This window comes from Stomoxys calcitrans, chromosome 2, assembly GCF_963082655.1.
Source record: "Stomoxys calcitrans chromosome 2, idStoCalc2.1, whole genome shotgun sequence".
NCBI lineage: Eukaryota > Metazoa > Arthropoda > Insecta > Diptera > Muscidae > Stomoxys > Stomoxys calcitrans.
Window position 1 is genome coordinate 15,664,590 of NC_081553.1, and position 22,521 is coordinate 15,687,110.

Genomic DNA, 22,521 nt, shown 5'->3' on the forward strand with positions numbered 1-22,521 from the left:
TTTTTGTTTGTTGTTGGCTTTCCTCCCATCTGTTCATGACTGTTTGCTGCAGCACAAAGATAAAAAAGGGCGTTGCGAGTGATCCAAGTGCCAGATTCCTCGTCCGCCTTCGGTTTGTTTTCTTTGCAGAGATCAAATAACGTCATCATCGCTGTGGTCTTTCAATTTCTGTGTCACTTCAATTGAGTATGACTGAAGTGTCTGGATGAATGAATGCTGGCTGGGCCTTTCTATTCATCACACACTGGGGTGTGAGCATAGCGGATTGTATAGCTTTTTGCTGTTGTTGCTGCTGTTGTTCATGGCCCAGACACTTTAGAAATTCTGAAAGCAATTTCTTCTTATTTAATATTAATCAATTAAAATTAATTCGCATTAAATTGAGGTTAAAAATTAAAGAGAGATTTCTATAGACAAGATTAACAACAAGAAAAAGCAACGTCACCAGCCAGAGATTACTGTTAAACCTCTTTCGTGTACTTTGAAAACTTTGAGGGAGGAAGATCAGACGTACTCGTATTCAATTGTAGAACATTTATGAAAATAAAATCACAGCTTATATACAATCATCAAATACATAGGATAGGAAAAGATTTGATTTTTCAGAAAATACCTAATATTCTGTATGGAAACAGATGAATTCAAGAAGTTCAATAGGGAGATCCTTCTAAACATGTGGCAAAAATGATAATAACTGTTCCAAATTTGAACAGTAGAGATTTTTAAAAAAATTCCTGAATAGATCGAATTGAACTTTTTAAAAAAATATGCTATGCTAAAATGTAACATGTCTTCTGTGCAAATTTAGAGAGCAATCGAAGACTCGGATTTATTTTCTGCAACATAAAATTATAGTCAACTGGCTTTCTATGTTACTAAAAACTATTGTACTGACATTTACAATAGTTATTTCTCATCTCTTGAGAGTGAGAGAAGGCAACACCAACGTGTTACATACTTCAAACACACTTTCCTAACCGTAAACAATATTTAACTGTATGATAAATGTCTTACTGAAGTTAAGGATATGTTATACTCAGGCTTAAGAATCAAATTTCCTAATATAAAGTAAAAAATCATTCACCAAAGAAAAATTTTCACTAAAAAGTAAAAAAAACAAATCTATGAAATTGTTTGCATTGTATTATTAATTAATATTCTTAATATTTAGAAATATACCACCAGAGGCCACCGTAGCGCATAGGTTAGCATGTCCGCCTATGACGCTGAACGCCTGGGTTCGAATCCTGGCGAGACCATCAGAAACATTTTCAGCGGTGGGTTTCCCCTCCTAATGCTGGCGACATTTGTGAGGTACTATGCCATGTAGAACTTCTCTCCAAAGAGGTGTCGCACTGCGGCACGCCGTTCGGACTCGGCTATAAAAAGAAGGCCCCTTATCATTGAGCTTAAAAGTTGAATCGGACTGCACTCATTGATATGTGAGAAGTTTGCCCCTGTTCCTTAGTGGAATGTCCATGGGCAAAATTTGCATTTACCACCAAAGAAAATCTGCCCTTAACAAATTTGACATTTTATTAAAAAAATTAAGGAAAAAAAACTTTCAGCAAAGGAAAATGATCTTAAAAGAATTTAAAAGTTGAACATATTTGTACGAACAATATTTACAGTAACATTGTTTTAATTAAAACAAAGATTGCCGATTGAAGGGATTCAGCATAAATGTGGGAGGGTTACTTTATAAATTGGTTATTTTATAATGGGTATTCTTTATAAGCCAAAATCGGGTAATTCATAAAAAGACACTTTAGGAAATAGAAAATATATTCCTATGGAAATGGAATGTAAAATTGCATTCCCGAAAATTTGATAAGGATCCAGAACTTAAATCAAAAGATCCGTTTGTAAAGAGCTATAAAATTTAATGTTTGAAGATTATTGCATGCAAATGTTGACCTTAACTGTGCCTCAAAAAGTACATCTAGTACGCTTAGTCCAATTATGGCATACGTTTTCCAATATTTCGGCCGGTATCTCACGAATAAATGCTTTTATCTTCCGATGTGTCAATTGAAGCGGGCTTGTCTGTATAGACATGAGCTTTAACAACCACCCACAAAAAATAGTCTAAAGGCGTTAAATCGCACGATCTAGGCGGCCCATTGACCGGTACCGAACGTGGAATAAAATATTCACCGAACTCGTCACTCGATAAGTCCACTGTTACGCGTACTGTGTGGTATGTGGCACCGCCATGTCATGCAAGTCAAGCTCTTGCATTTTGGACAAAAAAAAGTAGGATATCATCTCACGATAGCGCTCACCACCACAGTTACGTTACGATTCCCATCAACTTGGAAGAAGTACGGTCCAACGATGCCACCAGCCCTTAAACCGCACAAAATTGTGACTTTTTCTGGATGCATTGGTAGCTCTTGCAATGTTTCTGGCTGATCTTCACTCCAAAATCGACAATAGTGCTTATTTAAGTACCCATTGAGCCAAAAATAACCTTCTTCGCTGAACACAAAATTCTGTATTGCGGTAGGTCGTTTGGCTTAATTTCTTGCACCAGCTATATTTTGAAAGGTTTCACACCTAAATCCTTCCCTAAATTTTTTTACGTTTTTGAGTAAAGAGGCCCAATTCTTGCGAACGGCAACGAATCGATAATTATTGTCGTGGCAGTTTGATCGGGCAGCCGCTTCTGCAGTGAGAAGACATTGTGCAAAATGTCAGCTAAATCAGATAAAAATTGCCCACTCTAGAGGCTCGAGGAGTATTACCGGGAGATTGGTTTATATGGGAGTTATATCTAAACGTGGACCGATTTGGCTATTTACACATCCCAACTGACCTACAATATTTCTAAAAATGACAGTGGCTAGTTTTACTTCTTTGAAATAGGCGTGCTTGCGACAGACGGACGAATGGACAGGGCTAGATTTACTTAAAATTTTATGAAAATATCTACGAATATTTCGAGGTGTAAGAAACAAAATGACGAAATAAGTGTACCCCCATCCTATGGTGGAGGGTACAAGAATTATATAGTCTATGTCTATCAACATTTTTAGATTATATGTACCGTTTTTGATTCCATATTGAACAAACAAAAATGTTTCAGCTTTTGCATATAAGAATAACTTATTTCTCATTATAAGTGAATGAAAAGAGAGTGCAGATATTAATTCGGATGGATTTTTCAGTTAATATACCTTAACCTATTAATGGATGCCTAATTTCAACCGTTACTATTTTTTTTTTCTTACTAATTTTTACTTTTAAATTTTTAGGACTACGACGAAAACTTCGACGAAGATATGGAAGCTGAACGTGATTTGGCTGAGGATGCCCAATGGAAGAAAATCCAACAGAACACATTCACCCGTTGGGCCAATGAACATCTAAAGACCATTGATCGCTCCATAGCCAATTTGGAAAGTGATCTTTCCGATGGTTTGCGTCTGATTGCCCTAATCGAAGTGCTGTCACAAAAACGCATGCCCAAATACAATAAAAGACCAACATTCCGTTCACAAAAATTGGAAAATGTTTCAGTGGCATTGAAATTTCTAGAAGATGAGGGTATTAAAATTGTTAATATTGGTAAGTAGAAGAAGTCTTTAATAATTTCAAATATTTTCTGCATTTCATCACTTCTCACGTTCATTGTTGCTGTAGAGATTATAAATAATATATTCCATAAGGCAATAAAATCATCAAGTGATAATTGCAGCGATGTGCTACAAGATTTTTAATTTCTTAAGTCTTGTAATGACATACAGAGTTGCATCGTTATCGGTTTCTTAACGAATGATTTCATATTATTTTTTTAAATTCCAAGTCTCATTAATAATCAACATCAGATTTTATTGTCGTTGCCCCATCAACTGTAGCTCAGTGGTGGGGAGGCAGTATCATCATCACCATGATCTTTGTGGCTCTAAATGACATGCCCCATGTGTTCAATATGTTATTTCATTTATGATTAATATTTTTTAACAAGAATATTTTTTCCTTCAAATTTTAATTTCTATTTCATTGGCCACCATCATTGGCCTTTTTTTTGTTTTCATAAAAATTATTGCTTTTTGATAAATTCCTTGGGGTATTGCATAATGCATGGCACATGCGTTCCGTTTATTCAAATTCTGAAATTCTTGGGAAATTTTGTTTTGTTGTCATCTGAATACAGAGTTTTGTGGTCTCTTATCTTGAAATTGTCGACCAAGCAAACAGTAGTGGCCATTAAAAGAGCACAGAATTTTTATAGTTTAACAAAAATTATTGGAAAACAGCCCAACCTATGAAAAAATTGTTCCCAATAAAAACGTCTCGAAAAATGTTTTCTTCTTTACTGCATTTTGGCAAATTTTAATTTTATTGAGGAGCAACTCGAAAACATCATTGACCTTCATCCAAAAAGATTATCATCCTTTTAATTTCTATCCTGTTTGGAATATTCGAATACACAGACCAAGATCAACGGTACTTTGATATAGTTAATCTGCTTATCCTTCTGCTATTTATTTCAACATCTTCATTGACTTCCTCACCAAATTTAAAAATTCTCAACGTTAGGTCAGTGGTGTAGAGCTTGTGAGGCGGTGTGTTCAAGGCTAAGCTTAGAATAGTAACGGCTGGATACCATCATATGGTGGACAGGCAGGCAAAGCGACATTCATCCAAGTTTGTTTCTTCGGTTGGTTGCTTGGATCGACCACCATGGCTTCGGATTTGTTTAAATATGTGAAACATATTTGTGTTTTTTTGTTTGCCTCGGGCTCTGAATCTCCCTTTCGGTTTCGAAGCCACAAAATGACATCATTCATTGGGTTTGTTTTTCAGAGTTTGAAAATATATTTTTTTGTTTTAGCTTGGCTAGAGTTTTTACTTTCATTCGGAATGTCGGTGTTGAATCGCAAAATTTTTTTTATTTATTGTATTTTTTATTTGCTTATTTTGTTTATTATAAGCAATGCATTCGTTCAGTATACGGTATGAAGGTGATACAGTGTTAGTACATACATTCTTTTCTGCAATAAGACATGTATGAATGTTCAATTCATACATTGTCCAGCCATTCATTTGTTAGGCTCTATATCTACTGAATATTGAAAATTTTGTAATTCAGTTACATGTGATTTTCTTTTGTTCTGTTATTTTTTTGCTAGTACTGTTGAACACGTTGTATTGCAATGCAAAACAAAAAATGGCAATACAATAAAAAAATTACTCATACTTCCATTCCATTCATAGGTGTTGATGACTTTGACTATGACAACAACTACATTGCTATCATCTTGCATTTTTAGTAAAAACAATTAAGCCAGTTGTTGTGTCCGTCCTTCCGTTTTGATTTTGGTCAAACCATTGCAAAACAACTGTTACCTCATCGTATTGGGGCGATTCTTAGTTAAAAAGGCAAATTAAGCTTATGGACTAGTCTCTAAATTTGGTCATATTAAATCCTCTAAGGAGTTGAATTGCTTGACTTAGAATTTTAATTTGTGCTGCATGTTTTAATTTTATTTGTATCGTTTTTTTATAGCCATTAGCTAATTGAATTTTATTGCTGAAATGATGTTAAATTTTTTTAGCAAATATTCCATGATCAGTTTCAAACCGATGAATCTTGTAGTTGGGAGAGGTTGTGTGGACTTACGAACACAAAGAATCTAAAAATATGTGTAAACGAGTTATACATCCTTCACCCCAGAGAGTGCATGACAAGTTCTAAAATAGACCATCCAACCATGATTGTTGAAAGTTTGAACAGAAGATCATGTACAAAATTGCATTCAATTCTAGTTCTAAAAAAATTAAATTCTTCCACGTTCTAGAACATGTCAAAAAGAAAGATCGAAAGGTAGCTATATACAAACGGTTATGAAAATATAACCCTTTTCAAGTCAGAAGACTTCAATAGTCAAGAACCGCTTAACATGTATGTTTTAACAGGCTAGAGTATTGTAAATCACAATAAATATCACATACAAGCCAAATAGGAGAGAATTGTATCCTCATTGGGTTCTAGAGGTTAAATTAAGTCAAAAACTTAAAACGAAATTACCGATATTATTGGTAATAAAAAAACATCGTTAGAGTTTTTGGCGAAAAAATACCGATATAATTTTTGATTAAAAAAAATACTCCAAAAACAAAATTATCGATATAATAACAATTATCTATATAATTTTTGATAAAAAGTTATCGACATAAGTTAAAATAAAATGTTTTCGATATAATTTTTAGTAAAACGTTACAAATACAAATTTTGACCATGAACATTCCACTAAGGAACAGGGGTAAACTTCTCACATATCAATGAGTGCAATTTTAAACTCAATGATAAGATTCAAATTATCGTTACAATTTTTAATAAAACATAATCGATAACATTTTTGATGAAAATCATCGATATAATAGTAAATATAAAATTATCGATATAATATTTGATAAAAAATTGTCGATATAATTTTTGGTATAAAATTATCGATAGTTATAATAAAAAATTCGATACCGATAAAATTGTTAATCAAAAACCATTGATATTAAAAATAATTGATAAAATTTTAAAGAAAAATTTATAAAACTTTGAATCGATATGAGAAAAAAATTATCAAATGAAATATATAGATATAAAATAATAATAAATAGTATATCGATAAAATATGATAATAAATAATGTATCGGTATAGGTTAGGTTGGCGTAGGATGATGCCAAGACCTTGGTCGTCTAAACATCCACGCTGGCCAGATTAGGGCCCATTGTGATTCCTCATCTTCCCCCGCCTTCTTCCGATGAATTCACTTCACAAAGCTAGGCGTCCGTTAATGTACTTTCTGGTGCCACCCGGAAGCACCTATTTACGTCTCTTAGTTCTTCTATTGCCTTAGAAAAAAATATTGGTACAATAATTATCAACAACATTTGTGAAAAAAATCGATACAATTTTTAATTAAAAAGTTCAACAAATAACCTTTTTGTTTGGTATTTCTTATATAGATAAATCGATATCGACAGCTATACAATCATATTTCCTCTGGAAATCCAAATAATTCGTTTGACTTGCGCTAACCAATTCACTGAAAAATGTTTGGATGGTTACTTAAACACGCCTAAACACACCTACTATATATACCATTTTCGATAACTACAATTATGGTTGTTAACTTGTTTTTCAGCTTGGTATGCATAGCATAATTGGACCTTACATTAAAAAAATCTGTGTTGAAAACTATCTGTCCTTCGAACAAAAAATATTCATAATGCCTCTCTTAAAATTCAAAATAACTTATAACATGAATTGCTTAACTTTAACATGATAATTAGTTATTGGGAAGCGATTGTGCCAGGTCCATTTCAAACGCTTTAAAAAAAAAGAGAAGAAAGACGAATGTGCAAATGAGATGGTTAGAAGTCTACTACAAAAGATAAGAACTTTAAGCGAATGACTGATGACTACAAGATAACTGCTTTAGCTTCTATGGTTAACTCTCAAGTCTAAATTAGAAAACCTGTCCGTGGCATCAAGTCACTTTGAAGAGTTTAAAAGAAAAAAATTAAACTCTATTTTTTGTCTCTTTGGCCAATCTTGACCATGGCAAAAACATTGTGGCATGTCACTGACTGACAACTGACATTCAATGCCCGCTGCTGTTGATCTTGGCTTAAACGAAAGAAAAATCATCAACCAAGATAGTACAACATCAAACCAAAAGAAGTTACACGGCAAAACTTGTGGCAAACATGCGTCTTTTAAGCATTTTTTCCAATATATGGAATGTGGTTGCGACTTGCATGTTTGCTTGGCTAACAGCCTGCCAGAACGACAATTTCTCTTATCTGCTCCAACTCATATTCTATGGCTTGAGTCTAGAAGAAGAGTCAGTCAGCCAGTTTAGTGTTAGCTTCAAGTTATAGTGCTTACCAATAACATGTTCTTCGTTCTTGGCTAGCATCATAAAACTGTAAAACGTAACATGTTTTGTAGCAACAAAAAATATATTGAAGGAGAAACAAAAACTATTTCTGCGAAGGGGATACTTGCGGAACCATAGATTCTATTACCCTTACCAGTTGACACAATGTGGGTTGTATTTTGTATTGGCACAGTGGTGTTGAAGTGAAGTTGGGCAAGTAAATTTATGTTATATTTCTTATAACAAATTTGGATATGAAGATTAAAGTATCATGGAAGAAAGGATTCTCATATCAATAAGTGCTATCCCATGGTAATTTTAACGATGTAGTCGAGTTTGATTTAGGGTGCCGCATAGACATTACTTCTTAGAAATTTTTTAAATGGTTAAATACCTCACAAGTGTCGCCAGATGCAGTTAGGCGATTGGTAAGATAGATTGACCGTCTTTCTTCAAACAGATTGTTTCAGACAATTTTAGTCCATTGTGATATCACAGTGGCAACAGACCAGGCCTCTTTTTGGAAATTCGGGGTCGCTAAAAACTAAGCTACCAGGGAGCTTATTCTGACATCGCCAGGATTTGAACCCATCCCTTAACATAGCATATGCAAATGCTTAAATTTGCGCCGAGATGGCCTCTACAAGAGATAATTACCATTCTTAATTTGTTTCTAGTAGATCCTCTCCCCCTCAGAATGCCATCTTCAAATTGGAAAGCCCAAATTTTCTTCAGTTTATCTGAAATGTACATTAAATTCTCACAGCTGAGATTATTCCATCACACTGTTCTTAGGTTGATTGACAGCAAATAACACCGCTAAACATAAATGCCAAGATGAAATTTTGCAAACAAACAAAAAAAAAGCTGCAACTTTTACGACCAACGAGATATCCATAACCACACAAAACATGACTATCGACTAGACAGTGCTGTTATTATGCCACAAAGTGACAATCAGAGGTAAGCGTCTTCATTTACCTGGGGTCCGGTGTAAAATGGCTCAGATTACCTGTAGGGTCATTACACTGCTACTTCTCGCATTACCACACAACGATGTTATAAAATATTACCTTGACTTGTTGGACTGGCGTTAATTGCGGCCTTAAGCTAAACTTGGAAAGCTAAAGCGTAGAGTTCTATAACAAAACAATGAAAAAACGCTAACAACATGATCAACCACGTTCCAATAGAAACCATCTTTTGCTATCATTGATCAGAAGATTCATTACTTTCTTAGACAACCCCATTTGAGTTGCGTCCACAAGAAGAAAGAAGATTGATCTTTGTTTAACGTTTTGGCTTTTCTTCTTTAAGGATAGCAGCTTTCCTCTTTTGAGACAGCAGAAAAAAAAAATCAGCAAATGTTTTCACTGCCAGTTTTCCATCTTCAACTTGGCAATAGCAACAACCATCATTGGTAACAGTTACCATCACCATTCAAGCTGGCTCTGTAACCCATTTTCAGCTTATTTGCCACTTGCCGGCTTTGTACATCAAATTAATTTATAACGAGTGCGATTACTTGATTGTTGCTGTTGCTTCTAGTTTTACTTCTGCTTCTGTTTTGACTTCTTTGTCCCCTCATCCATTGATAATTAATTGTTAGTAAGCAACTTACCAAACCAATCAATAATCAGACACTGATTATCTGTCTGAATCAACTATAAAATGATTAAATGTCTGCAATAGGTTTTTATTCAAACAAATTACTTAAGCCAAATGTCTTTAAAAAATTTGTTTCGATTTTAGAGAAAATGTTAATAAGGAAAACGGTTTTTAAATGAAAGTTAACTGACCAGAAGACAGAGTGAAGATCAATTGTCGGGGGATTTGGTGTACACCAGCCAGAAACTTGTTCAACATTTGGAATCTTCAATTCAGCCTGGATGAATAAGAGTTTCTTTAGAAAATCTTCAATTCAGCCTGGCTGAATAAGAGTTTCTTTAGAAAATCTTCAATTCAGCCTGGCTGAATAAGAGTTTCTTTAGAAAATCTTCAATTCAGCCTGGCTGAATAAGAGTTTCTTTAGAAAATCTTCAATTCAGCCTGGCTGAATAAGAGTTTCTTTAGAAAATCTTCAATTCAGCCTGGCTGAATAAGAGTTTCTTTAGAAAATCTTCAATTCAGCCTGGCTGAATAAGAGTTTCTTTAGAAAATCTTCAATTCAGCCTGGCTGAATAAGAGTTTCTTTAGAAAATCTTCAATTCAGCCTGGCTGAATAAGAGTTTCTTTAGAAAATCTTCAATTCAGCCTGGCTGAATAAGAGTTTCTTTAGAAAATCTTCAATTCAGCCTGGCTGAATAAGAGTTTCTTTAGAAAATCTTCAATTCAGCCTGGCTGAATAAGAGTTTCTTTAGAAAATCTTCAATTCAGCCTGGCTGAATAAGAGTTTCTTTAGAAAATCTTCAATTCAGCCTGGCTGAATAAGAGTTTCTTTAGAAAATCTTCAATTCAGCCTGGCTGAATAAGAGATTCTTTAGAAAATCTTCAATTCAGCCTGGCTGAATAAGAGTTTCTTTAGAAAATCTTCAATTCAGCCTGGCTGAATAAGAGTTTCTTTAGAAAATCTTCAATTCAGCCTGGCTGAATAAGAGTTTCTTTAGAAAATCTTCAATTCAGCCTGGCTGAATAAGAGTTTCTTTAGAAAATCTTCAATTCAGCCTGGCTGAATAAGAGTTTCTTTAGAAAATCTTCAATTCAGCCTGGCTGAATAAGAGTTTCTTTAGAAAATCTTCAATTCAGCCTGGCTGAATAAGAGTTTCTTTAGAAAATCTTCAATTCAGCCTGGCTGAATAAGAGTTTCTTTAGAAAATCTTCAATTCAGCCTGGCTGAATAAGAGTTTCTTTAGAAAATCTTCAATTCAGCCTGGCTGAATAAGAGTTTCTTTAGAAAATCTTCAATTCAGCCTGGCTGAATAAGAGTTTCTTTAGAAAATCTTCAATTCAGCCTGGCTGAATAAGAGTTTCTTTAGAAAATCTTCAATTCAGCCTGGCTGAATAAGAGTTTCTTTAGAAAATCTTCAATTCAGCCTGGCTGAATAAGAGTTTCTTTAGAAAATCTTCAATTCAGCCTGGCTGAATAAGAGTTTCTTTAGAAAATCTTCAATTCAGCCTGGCTGAATAAGAGTTTCTTTAGCCTGGCCGAATAAGTGTTTCTTTAGAAAATCTTCAATTCACCCTAGCCGAATAAGTGTTTCTTTGGAAAATCTTCAATTCAGCCTGGCTGAATAAGAGTAAGAAGGGCCATATCCAAAATTTGAGCTATGTAAATATATAGAAAATATAGAAGTGGTCGATTCTACTCACCATTTAAAATTTTACTGAAATGAATCACTTAAATATTCCAATTGTGGTTTGTCCTACTCCACTAGGTCTATGACTTGAACCTTGAACTCTCTCTCTCGCTCTTTCACTTCTTGGTGTTTTGTAGTTATGATGGAGTTGTAGTTTTTCTTTATGTCTTCAAACATTTGCTCAAAGTAATGGAAGTTTAGGAAATAATCCCCAAATAAAATTGCGCATATATTTATCCGCAAACGTGGGCTAGTTTCTTTTTAAGTTTTCAAAACCAATTCTTGTGACTGGTTTGTTGCAGTAGATTGGTTTTATTGGTGGTATTTTTTTCGGTCACACAATAAATGTTTTGCCATGAAATGGTTATTGAATGCGTTGCCATGTAATGAGGATGCGGATGGGTGAAGATAACACCAATATTTGTAGTTGACTTTTTGTTTGGTGTGTTTGAAAAAGAAATTGTTGTTTATGAAAATGTGCCGAATGAAAGAAAAAAGAAACCAGAAAAGTTGTCAATGACCATTAATTGTAATGGTCTCACCACGACAATTCCTCAATTCTATTTCACTAGGCTTTCAAAGTGGCTTTCCTGCGGCTGCGGCGATAGTGAATGGCGAATGGAGTCTTTATTCTTTAGGAAAGGATGATAAATGATCTATGACAGATTTATGAGCACACTATAGGCAGTTGACACTCTTTCATTGTGTTCTTTAGTTTGCTGGCAAATGTTAATTTATATTTTTCTTCACTTGAGGACAAGTTTATGAGCCAGTATTGTGTAGGAGAACCACAAAGAAAATTGTCTTTTTTGTTAAAGAAACAAATTGAAGAATCTAGCTTTGAAGTGAACCTTTATTAAGAGAAAAAATATTCTTTGTTGTAAGTGAAAATATGAAGAGTTCCTTTTATTTTCAAATTCTTAGATCTTCCTAATATCATCCAATTGTTCAACGAATTCATCCAGTTTTTTAAGACGCACAGCAGACACAGTAGCTAAATAATCCCTATTATTTATGAGAAATAACAACTTTCATATCGAAAACTCTGGTGGATTAATTTAACTTTTTTTCATCCGGTGATAACAAAAAAATAGAACAACAAAGTATGTTGTTTAAATCTCCACGTGATTGATAGAAACGCAACGTCATTTGCAGACAAAAAATCAGCAGACTAAAAAACCAGAATGTCTATTATAATTATATTTTGTTTTTTCTTATATCACTAATTAAGTAACCACAGGTTGCTGGGTAGAACGAAATGTTTGGGGCTATACGAAAAAATATGTATATTATATACTACTTCTACAATGAAAGAAAAGGGAATCTAACACGAAATGAAAAACCCAAATGAACAGGAAAAAATTGTTTTAAACCGTTCAAAGATATTCCATTATGAAGTAAGGAAAAACTACGGATCTTATTACCAATAAATGTTGTCCGAATATTATTAAACTAAAGTATCTATTCCCAATTTCCTTTCGTTTGACTACCTTAGGGTCATGGGTCAATTTTTTTTGTTTACTTCTACGCGCAAAAAAAATAAAACGTTTGGGACATTTTTACGACAAACCAAATACTTTTGTCACAAAGTTTTTCTTTTATTGTAGCCGTGTAACGTTTCGCTTCAACATATCAAACATTTTGAATCTAACTAACTTTGTTTATTGTAAACCCTTTAGCAGCTTCGCCTACGATAAAAAGATCTTCCTTTTGTTGCAAAACCAAAATATCTTTAATTGTAAAGTGCTTAGATAGCCGCAAACGATTATTCGTGTACCGGACCATTAATTATTCTCTTGTGCCTCTCCGAATAGAGAGAAAGGGCGAGTATTTTAGCGTATAAACCAGTGGTTGGCAAAAATACTCATTACATTACATTACTTTGTACGTACATAAGAAAATACCCCAAACAGACCCATAGGCTTGCAAATAATTGTAATTGCGTGCTCATCACTGGTATAGAAACATTCTCACACACATTTTTTCCTTTTTTGTTTTTACTGAACAAAGAGCAGTCAGTATATTGAGCAGCTCGGACAAGTGCGGATGGTAAACACAGAAATGGCTGCCAGGTACAAGAAAACACAACCAGACAAAAAAAAGTTTTCTTGGCGAAAATTTCGTCTACTTTTTTGCGTGTAGAAGTCAAATCGATAGATATAATTGGTATGTGCGACGTTATAGCAGAAGATATGGTGCAAAATTTCCAAATCAAGAACTAAAATCGGAAGATCGATTTATATGGGAGCTATATCAAGTTATGAACAGATTCGAATCACCATACTTGTTATAGCCGCTGAAAATCATCTTAAAACATTTTAGCAAAATGAGATAAAAATTGAGCCATTAGAAGCTTAAGAAGTGAAATCGGGATATCAATTTATAGGGGAGCTAAATAAAGTGTATTTTACAGTTCAGCCAAAGAAATCTTATTGTTTTTTTGAAAATTTTAACCCCAGGAACCCGAATATGAAGTCCGTTTTTGGGACTCGCCTCGTGGAACTCCCTAGGGGCCAAAAACCCCCTTGGGGGAAGTAATTCAACCTAGGGAATATGGGTATCAAATGAAAGGTATTGATTAGTAGATTACGAATATGCAAACAAAGGTCCAAACTTTTGGGAAGTACCTACGGAGTATTGAGAATTTGGAACCCTCTTAAACCTAGACAATATGGGTATAAAATTAAAGGTATGAACAAGTCAATTATGAATATGCAAGAAATTAAGCTCTAGAAGGACTTTAAACAAAACAAATATATATTTAGTTTTGTCTACATAAGTCATGTAGCTGTCATTTTTAGGTTCACATGTCAGTGTGAACTTCTTGAAAATTCGTGTCAGCTACCCTGTACTATATACATGGCTATATCCTAATATGGAATGATTTGGACAAGTCACAGTTTCAGACTTCAATGAAATCGTGCAAGGAATCAGGAATTAAGATCCTGGATCGGAAGAAAGGTCTATATGGCAGCTAAATTTAAATATCGTTCGAACCTAACCGTAGTTGGCAAGAATTTGAGTGAATTCGGGTATTTAATGCAGCTTTTGTAGGTTTAAGACCCTAAAAAGGGCCCCAGTGCGACTCACTGTTTCAAATATCAGTGAAATCGGCTAATAAATGAGGCTTTAATGAGCTTAAGACCTAAATCAGCCAATCGGTACACATCGGAGAACTTACAGGTTTACATCTTTAATTTTTTTTTCATTCTCTCTTCGACATTTGTTTGTCTTCTGTATTATTCTACTTTACTTACAATTGATATTGTACTAATCGGACATATAGTCCGAACTAACAAATTTTTACCTATCATTCGTACTATCTTTTAAGCCCATATTGTTCTATTCGACCTACATGTCGGTATGGAAGTTTAGGGTGTTATGACCGCGCATGAATACTTGGTCAAACCTTTAAATGACACATGCAGTTTGTTACTAACTAACACCTTTAATATTGCCTAAAAACTTAATATTTGGGTGTATAATACAAATATATATTCTACTTTTAGTAATCATAGTGTCATCGGTCAATTGTTTTCGTTTTTACGAGGGTTATTTCTTGTTGGGGTTGACCTCATATACCTAACCGGAGTTTTGTGTGTCCATATTGTATTCTACACGCAAATACCTTTCATTTGAGACCAATATTGCCCGTTCCAAGGGTTTTCGGTTGGGGCGCCCCCTTAGTTACTTAACCCAAATTCTTTTTTTTCCAAGATCTACTTTTTTTAATTTAAAAATTAGTTTTTTACCGAGTTATTCGACTAAATTCATTAGAGATGGGTATACAATTGTATTGGTTTTTTTAAGTTTTGACATACTAAAATGGTTTAAAGTTCTTGTCTGTTGAAAAATCCCATGTCTTTATCATTTGATTGTGACACTACAAAATGTACAAGAAGAACTTTTCGCCGTCCTTTCCGTTCGTTATCAGCTTACAGCAAAATAGAAAATAAAAGTGTTTCGATGACGCCAAATTGGGATGTTGATTTAACACTGTTTATTCAGTTCAATATTGACTTATTATTATTTTTTTATACCTGCACAACATATGTATCACATTATCAGTTTTTGCATGTGTGTTTTTGAAGAATTCTTTAGAGTTGTAAAGCCAAATGTAAACATTTTTATATAAAAAAGTATCAAGGCTTTTGTTTATTTTCAACATTTACTCACTTCATGGAACATACACTCGTATGGTGTAGCTTTTTATCAAAAAGAATGAAATCTGATATATGAACGGAAATACTGTTACTGGGTTTGTCATAAAAGATTTCTGGAATAGAAATGCAATAGGTAGACTCAATTCTATGAAGAAAATAATGAACAAACTATCTAAATTTATCTATGTTGAGATATGGGTATAATTATGATAAATAAGAGTTATATTCAATTTAGAGATGAGTAACTGCTATGGTAACTTAATGAACCGACAAGTGTTATGGGAACTTTGGCAGATCTGCAATAACAATGAAATATTAGGATGTTAGCTTTAAACATGGTTGCGCAGAGACACTGACATTAACAGCGTTATAGTTCTACTAATTGGGCAGTAGCATGGCTTGAATTTAAGAATTATATATTTATAAGGGTGCGAACAGAGTGCGCGCAGAAAACCAAGCCAAGATTGTCAGTACGATAAATATTGTCAGTGCGATAAAACTGGTTACATACAAATCAATGCAAATAAGATTTTGTATAATATAGTGAACGCCGAGCAAAGCCGATTCAGTGCGAGAAAATAGTTCCAAAGTTTTTTTTCCCGCTTGTTTGCATTTTTGATGTTTGCTTTTTAGCGTGCAGTAGGGTTTTTTTTAATGTTTAAAAATAGAATAAAAATGGATATCGATCAAATAATAAGTGCAATTTTTTCCCGGTATTATATAAATAAAAAAATTTACCAAATTTATTCTTTTTTAGTGTAATTAATTTTTTTCAATATCGATGGTGTCAATAATTGCATTAATCACACTAGAGGAAGACAAATCCTCTTCATCAGATGAATCCATTGCCGTGTTCAGCAATTTTATAAACACAAATGAACAACAAAGCTAAATGACATGAAAGCAAAATATATATTCACTGTGTTATAGACAAATTTTCTTCTCCATAAAAATAAGCGTCAATAAGCTCGGCTGGGGTCCGTTCGTCATCAGCGGGCACTTTGTTCGCATCCTAAGGAAGTAAGATCAGAAAACAATGACAATTTTACAATATTTGATTTTTTCACGTATACATTGGGGGTTGGAGGGGGAAAAGAGGGAGTAGTGTTTATTGATATTCGTCTTAAATTTCTGTTAATGTTAAATGTCAAAGCAATGAAAATAAGAAAAAGGGAAGGTGTAAGGACAGAGCCTTGTGGCACGCCTGCAACAACTCGAATAGTGCGATCTCTGAGAAAGCTCGATATAAATCGAATGAAGTTATTACCGACTCCAAAAGCGAGTCTTGAAATAATTCATACAATTGGTTATTAATCAGCTGTAGACCGTAGGGTTCTCTAATTTTATTAGAAATAGAAAAAACTTATTTTTAAAGTTAAGTTAATAGTTGTGTCTTCTTTTAGCAAAAAAAGGAAAAGGAAAATACGCTTTACAGAATAGTTTAAGCATAAAAGACATGCAATTTTCAGTGATTCGCAGATAAGAAAATGTATATGTCCAATTTGGCTGATCCTAAAGGATCTAGGACACCAGTCAATGCTATTACAGCAACACATTTTCTGCCTTACTTTGAAAATAAGGTTTATCTTCTTATTATTTGTAATAGAAACAGAGAACTCTACGGTCTGGAGCTTGACAATATCTGATTGTATAACTAAATGAAATTTTATTACAAAAATGTTTAAGTTTTGAACATAGTATTTAAATTTTTGGCTAATGTGAGCCTTTGCAATTCTTATTTAATAAGAATGCCCATTATCATTGAGACATACAGGTTGTATTTCATTATTGAAGAAATTCTCCATTCATAAACTGCTACTTAATTGTTTGTTGTTTGTATTAACCACAAACTACATATAAACAAGCATTTTAAAATAAGTTTCCACAGTTGTTATTACTCAATAGGAAACTTGTAATTCTTAGAAAATAATTGCACAGTTTAACCATTAATATTATAAATAGTAAATTCAGATATCAAATCGAACTCTTAGTACCACAAATGGAATAAAAAAATCATTTTGATTCATGCTGACTAACATTTGTCGTCGAAGCTTGAAATCTTCTTGCCTATTGAAAGCAGCAACGAGAGAAGGTCTCCATTACATCATAAATTGTTTTGTTGTAAATATCATTTAAGCTTTTCTTCTGTGTGAATTTAATTGACATTGACACGTATTTCGATTTTTTTTCTTTGGTCTTTGGAAGAAACTCTATAAATAGCTAGTGACTGATAAAAACTGAAAACTGACTGAAAAAAAAAACATCAGTATTTCTATAGAAATTCATAAATTCTTTATAGACTGTTGTGCGTTATTTAAATTTATGTGAAGGATTTCTTTTTGAGTTCTATGAAATTGAAATGGACGTTAGATAAAAAAGACTTTGTCTATCAATGTCTATTCTTTTTTTTTTTTTTGAGATATTCTATGAAATCCTACAACAACAAAAATATGTAGAGTTGTTTGTAGCTTACCTGAATGCTTGATCTTTTTTTCATGATAAGCTATCTTTTTTTATAAATAAACTTTTTTTTTTGCTAATTGGAAATCCTTTATTTACACTAGGCAACAAAATCTACAATAGTTAATTTGACAATTAACATTATATGAATACAACTTTTTGTAGAAAATGAAATGATCATATAATTTTTTTATTATCATCTTATAACTTTAAATTTTATTGGTGTCTAATTATTTTCATAAATACCTTTACAAACATTATACCATATCACAACCATTTTTTTATATATGATCAATTAGCCCCCAAAACAAATTAATGTCTTAACTGATAATTGTAAGAAATTTGGAATGACAACATCTGTCATTTAAAGTCGTTTTCTTGGTCCTAGTTTTGATTGACGACTATAAAGACCTATTTTGAGTTTTTTAGCACCTGGTTAATATTTTGCATTATTATCCATACCTAATTTGGCCAACCTTGTTTCAATGGTGGGGGCATGTAAGATTTGGCCCAACCGAACTTAAAGCCCATTTACTTGATCCTTTTTTTTTCTTTTTCAACTTTATTTTCTCATGATTTCCAAGTTTATTTCAATTAAATAAACATTCGAAGTCGTCATCGCCTCTCCATAACAAAACTCTCCCACCACTTATCAGATTTAGTGGTAGTAGAGGTACATCATCACTGCCAGCGCTTGGAAACCTCCTCTACAATTGTGTGTGTTTTCCTCGCCCCTATGGAACAATAGATCGCTCTAGTCTGTGCTTGGTGCCAACACAGAACAACAGTAACAAATTCCATGTCTCTCGAAGCCGGTTTTCAATGTCATTGAAATCCAGCCTCAAATCTCGGATCACACAAATTTGCCTTGGCTTCGGGCCGCTTCTACAACAATGTGAATGTCGGCAAACTGAGGTTAGAATATAACGTTTAAGATAACAAAAACAAATCTAGAAAAACATTTTCTTATTTCTTTTTGTTTATTTCGTCGTCTTCACCACAGAGGAAGTTAAGTTAATTGTGTGTTGAAAGTTGGTGTTGCTTGTGGCTGGCGACTGCTAGTATTCGTATCATTTGCTCGATAAATTTCAGTTTTCTGTAGCTTCGGGGGCCCAGTGTTTTGTATAATGGTGGTGTTGTTTATAAAGCAAGTCATGGCCTGTGTGTTGGGTTAGGGGTTTGAAATGGTTTCGTCGTTTGCTTTCAATAAGCTAAGTTTTCGGGTTTTTTTTTTTGATATATATGTATTATTTAATAATTGCGATTTTTTATGAGTTTCTTGAACATCAAGTACAAGGTCATTTAATAAACTTGAATGTTACGAAATGAGATACGGTCCTTCTATTGTTTTTTTTATATATCAATATTATAATATGAATATTATACGCTTCGGAGGCCACCGTAGCATGTCTGCCTATTACGCTGAACGCCTGGGTTCGAATCCTGGCATTGAAGGATGCTCCATTCGGGTAAATTACTTCGACAAATCTTTAAAAGTAGAAACGAGTCGTTTAAGATCATATTCTAAATTTCGGTATAAAAATTTTAAATCACATATAAAAATATTTCAATCAATCTTTTATTTGAAAAATAATTACTCAATTACTCTTTTAATAGTGAAAAATTTCAGATATAATTACAAAAGCTATAGATTTTTTATACCCACCACCGATGGATGGGGGTATGTTCATTTTGTCTTTCCTTTTGCTACACATCGAAATATCCATTTCCGGCCCTATAAAGTATATATATTCTTGATAAGCGTAAAAATCTAAGACGATCTAGCCATGTCCGTCCGTCTGTCTGTGGAAATCACGCTTTTTAAAGACTAAAAATAGAGATATTGAGTTGAAATTTTGCACAAATTCTTTTTTGTCCATAAGCAGGTTAAGTTCGAAGATGGGCTATATTGGACTATATCTTGATATAGCCCCCATATAGACCGATACGCCGATTTAGGGTCTTAGGCCCATAAAAGGCGCAATTATTGTCCGATTTCGCCAAAATTTGGGACAGTGAGTTGTGTTAGGCCCTTCGACATTCTTCTTCAATTTGGCTAAGATCGGTCCAGATTAGGGTATAGCTGCCATAAAGACCGATCCTCCGATTTAGGGTCTTAGGTTCATAAAAGCCACATTTATTATCCGATTTTGCTGAAATTTGGGATAGTGAGTTGTGTCACGGCCTTCGACACCCTTCTTTAATTTGGTCCGGGCCAGATTTGAATATAGTTGCCATATAGACCGATCTCACGATTTAAGGTCTTGGGCCCATAAAAGGCGCACGTGTTGTGCGATGTCGTCGAAACTTGGGACAGTGAGTTAAGTTAAGACCCTCGACATACTTCTGCAATATGGCACAGATCGGTCCAGATTTGGATATAGCTGCGATATAGACCGATCCCTCGATTCAAAGTTTTGGGGCCATAAAAGGCGCATATGTTGTCCGATTTCGCCGAAATTTGGGACAGTGAGTTGTGTTAGGCTCTTCGACATTTTTCTGCAACTTGGCCCAAATCGGTCCAGATTTGGATCTAGCTGCCATACAGACCGATATCTCGATTTAAAGTATTGGTTCCATTAAAGGCACAATTTATAATCCGATTTCACTGAAATTTGACACAGTGACTTATGTTAGGCTTGTCGACATCCGTGTCGTATATGGTTCAGATCGGTTTATTTTTAGATAAAGCTACTCAAAAGACCAATTTTTTATACACAATTAAACAATGACTTGTGCTTTTAAATATTTGGTGCAAATCGGAACATATTTCGATATAGCTGCTATGGGGCATAGGTATGAAGTTTTCATCGGATTTTGACGAAATGTGGTTTACATATATACCCGAGGTGGTGGTGGGTATCCAAGGGTCGGCCCGGCCGAACTTAACGCCTTTCTACTTGTTTAGTTTTCAATTTGTAATTGAAAAAGATCCTAAAATGTTTTTCCATTTGTGGGTTATTATTTTTATTATACCTCTGGTTTAAAAAATTTTGTGCTCATTTCAACAAATTAACAGCTTATTAATCGCTTATAAAATAAATTACAGCAATTAACTCAATAAATCCCAATTGTCGTTTCGTCTTAGAGGTGATGAAGCAATTAAGTCATACCTTAGTTTAACAAAATTAACCACCTTTTCTAAAAAAAACTCACACACACACAACTCACTGCAAAACTCATAAAGACAGCAGTGATAAGAAACGTTTCAGAAATTTATTAACTGATATTTCTATAATTTGCAAATTAAAACCCATCATGAAATTATTTTCTTATCAAAAATTCTTGGCATAGTTACCGCCAAGCCAATTCACTTTTTACCCGTCATTTAATCAGTACAAAAAAAAAAATAACGCAAAAGCCAGCAAATAATTTAAATGCAATAAATAAAAAAAAATGAGAAGTAGCTGGACGTTTTGTTTAAACACTTTGCAAACTATCAATAATGACGTAAGATTTTGTGCATTTATCTCGATAGAGGTGAACACTACTATCACGTTGTCATTAGTGACCGGCTTTGAGGGTTGAAATGGCGTCAGACATAGCGTCATTAATACGAATGACTTAAAATTTTGCCATATTACTCATCCTTCATTAAATATGAAATGCATATAAGATTCTGGGAATTATCAATACAAAAAAAAAAAACTGAGTCAAAACTTAGCTTAACAAAGCTTTGAATAAACAATAAGCCATAGACGAAAAAGTTATGGCGAACGCATGTGGTTGCGCGGCCTGTTTTCACGATGATGTTTGCTACTTTTTTCTTCTTAAAAGTGAGAGCTGTTTTTTCGTATGACTATTATGATTCACTTGGAATTCAAAATGAGCCATACATAAGCCAGTCATAGCAAAGCCAATATTCATTAACCACCACACCATCTCAACTTCCATATGCCGCAAAATGTCAAAATAAATTCATCTTATGAGTTAATTGTCACAAATTGTTTTCATGGTGGGTGTTTGCAAAGTTTGAAACCCCCATTTGTGCCAATTGAGCAGCACAAGTACAGACCAGGCACATGTTTCCAATGAAATGGAGAAGTTTGCGTTTTTTTAGATATATGAAGAAGAGAAAGCAGATGTTAAGCAGGGGATTTAAAACTTGATTGGAAGTTTAAACATTTTATTGCACACATGCCAAAATCATTTAGATTCAAAAGGAGGAAGTTGAAATCAAGTCTGTATTATAAGCAGTTTCTCTCTATTAATTCGTATTTTTATTTAACACATATGGAGTTGGAAGGTTTTTCATAGTAAACACTAGAAAGAATATTAATAATAAATTAATATTAATAATAAATAATATTAATTATAATTAAATAAATTCGGCTGGACCGAATCTTGTAAACCCTTGGACATGGTTTGTTGTACAATTCTTATCACGATATTTCTTTAAAGACTTGACGTCATAACAAGAGGTTGCAATAGATTTTTTCAAATATTTTACTAAGAATTGCTTATATCCACTAAAACAAAGTTTAACCAAAGTTAAGTAATTTTTCTTCATTGAAGAATTTTGGTGATGATTCAAGGAAGCTAGTCTTCAAAATTAAGATGTTATCTTTAATTTAAAATCGCTATATTTTAACGGACCAAATCTTTCGTTTTGAATTTCGGTTGCTGACCGATTCTCAGTTACACTTTTTTTTTGTCAAAAAAATATATTTTTATACCCATCACCATAGGATGGGGTATAATAATTTAGTCAT

At 33.6% G+C, this 22,521-nt stretch overlaps 1 protein-coding gene across 7 annotated transcripts in view; it reads left to right on the plus strand.

Moving 5' to 3' along the window:
• LOC106082214 (filamin-A) overlaps nucleotides 1–22,521 on the plus strand; it is a 159,977-nt gene that overhangs the window by 33,157 nt on the left and 104,299 nt on the right. For all 7 annotated transcript variants that reach the window (XM_059362782.1, XM_059362776.1, XM_059362778.1 and 4 more), the window contains exon 2: nucleotides 3,258–3,570. In XM_059362782.1, coding sequence (XP_059218765.1) covers nucleotides 3,258–3,570 — 313 coding nt within the window. The remainder of the gene's footprint in view (nucleotides 1–3,257; nucleotides 3,571–22,521) is intronic.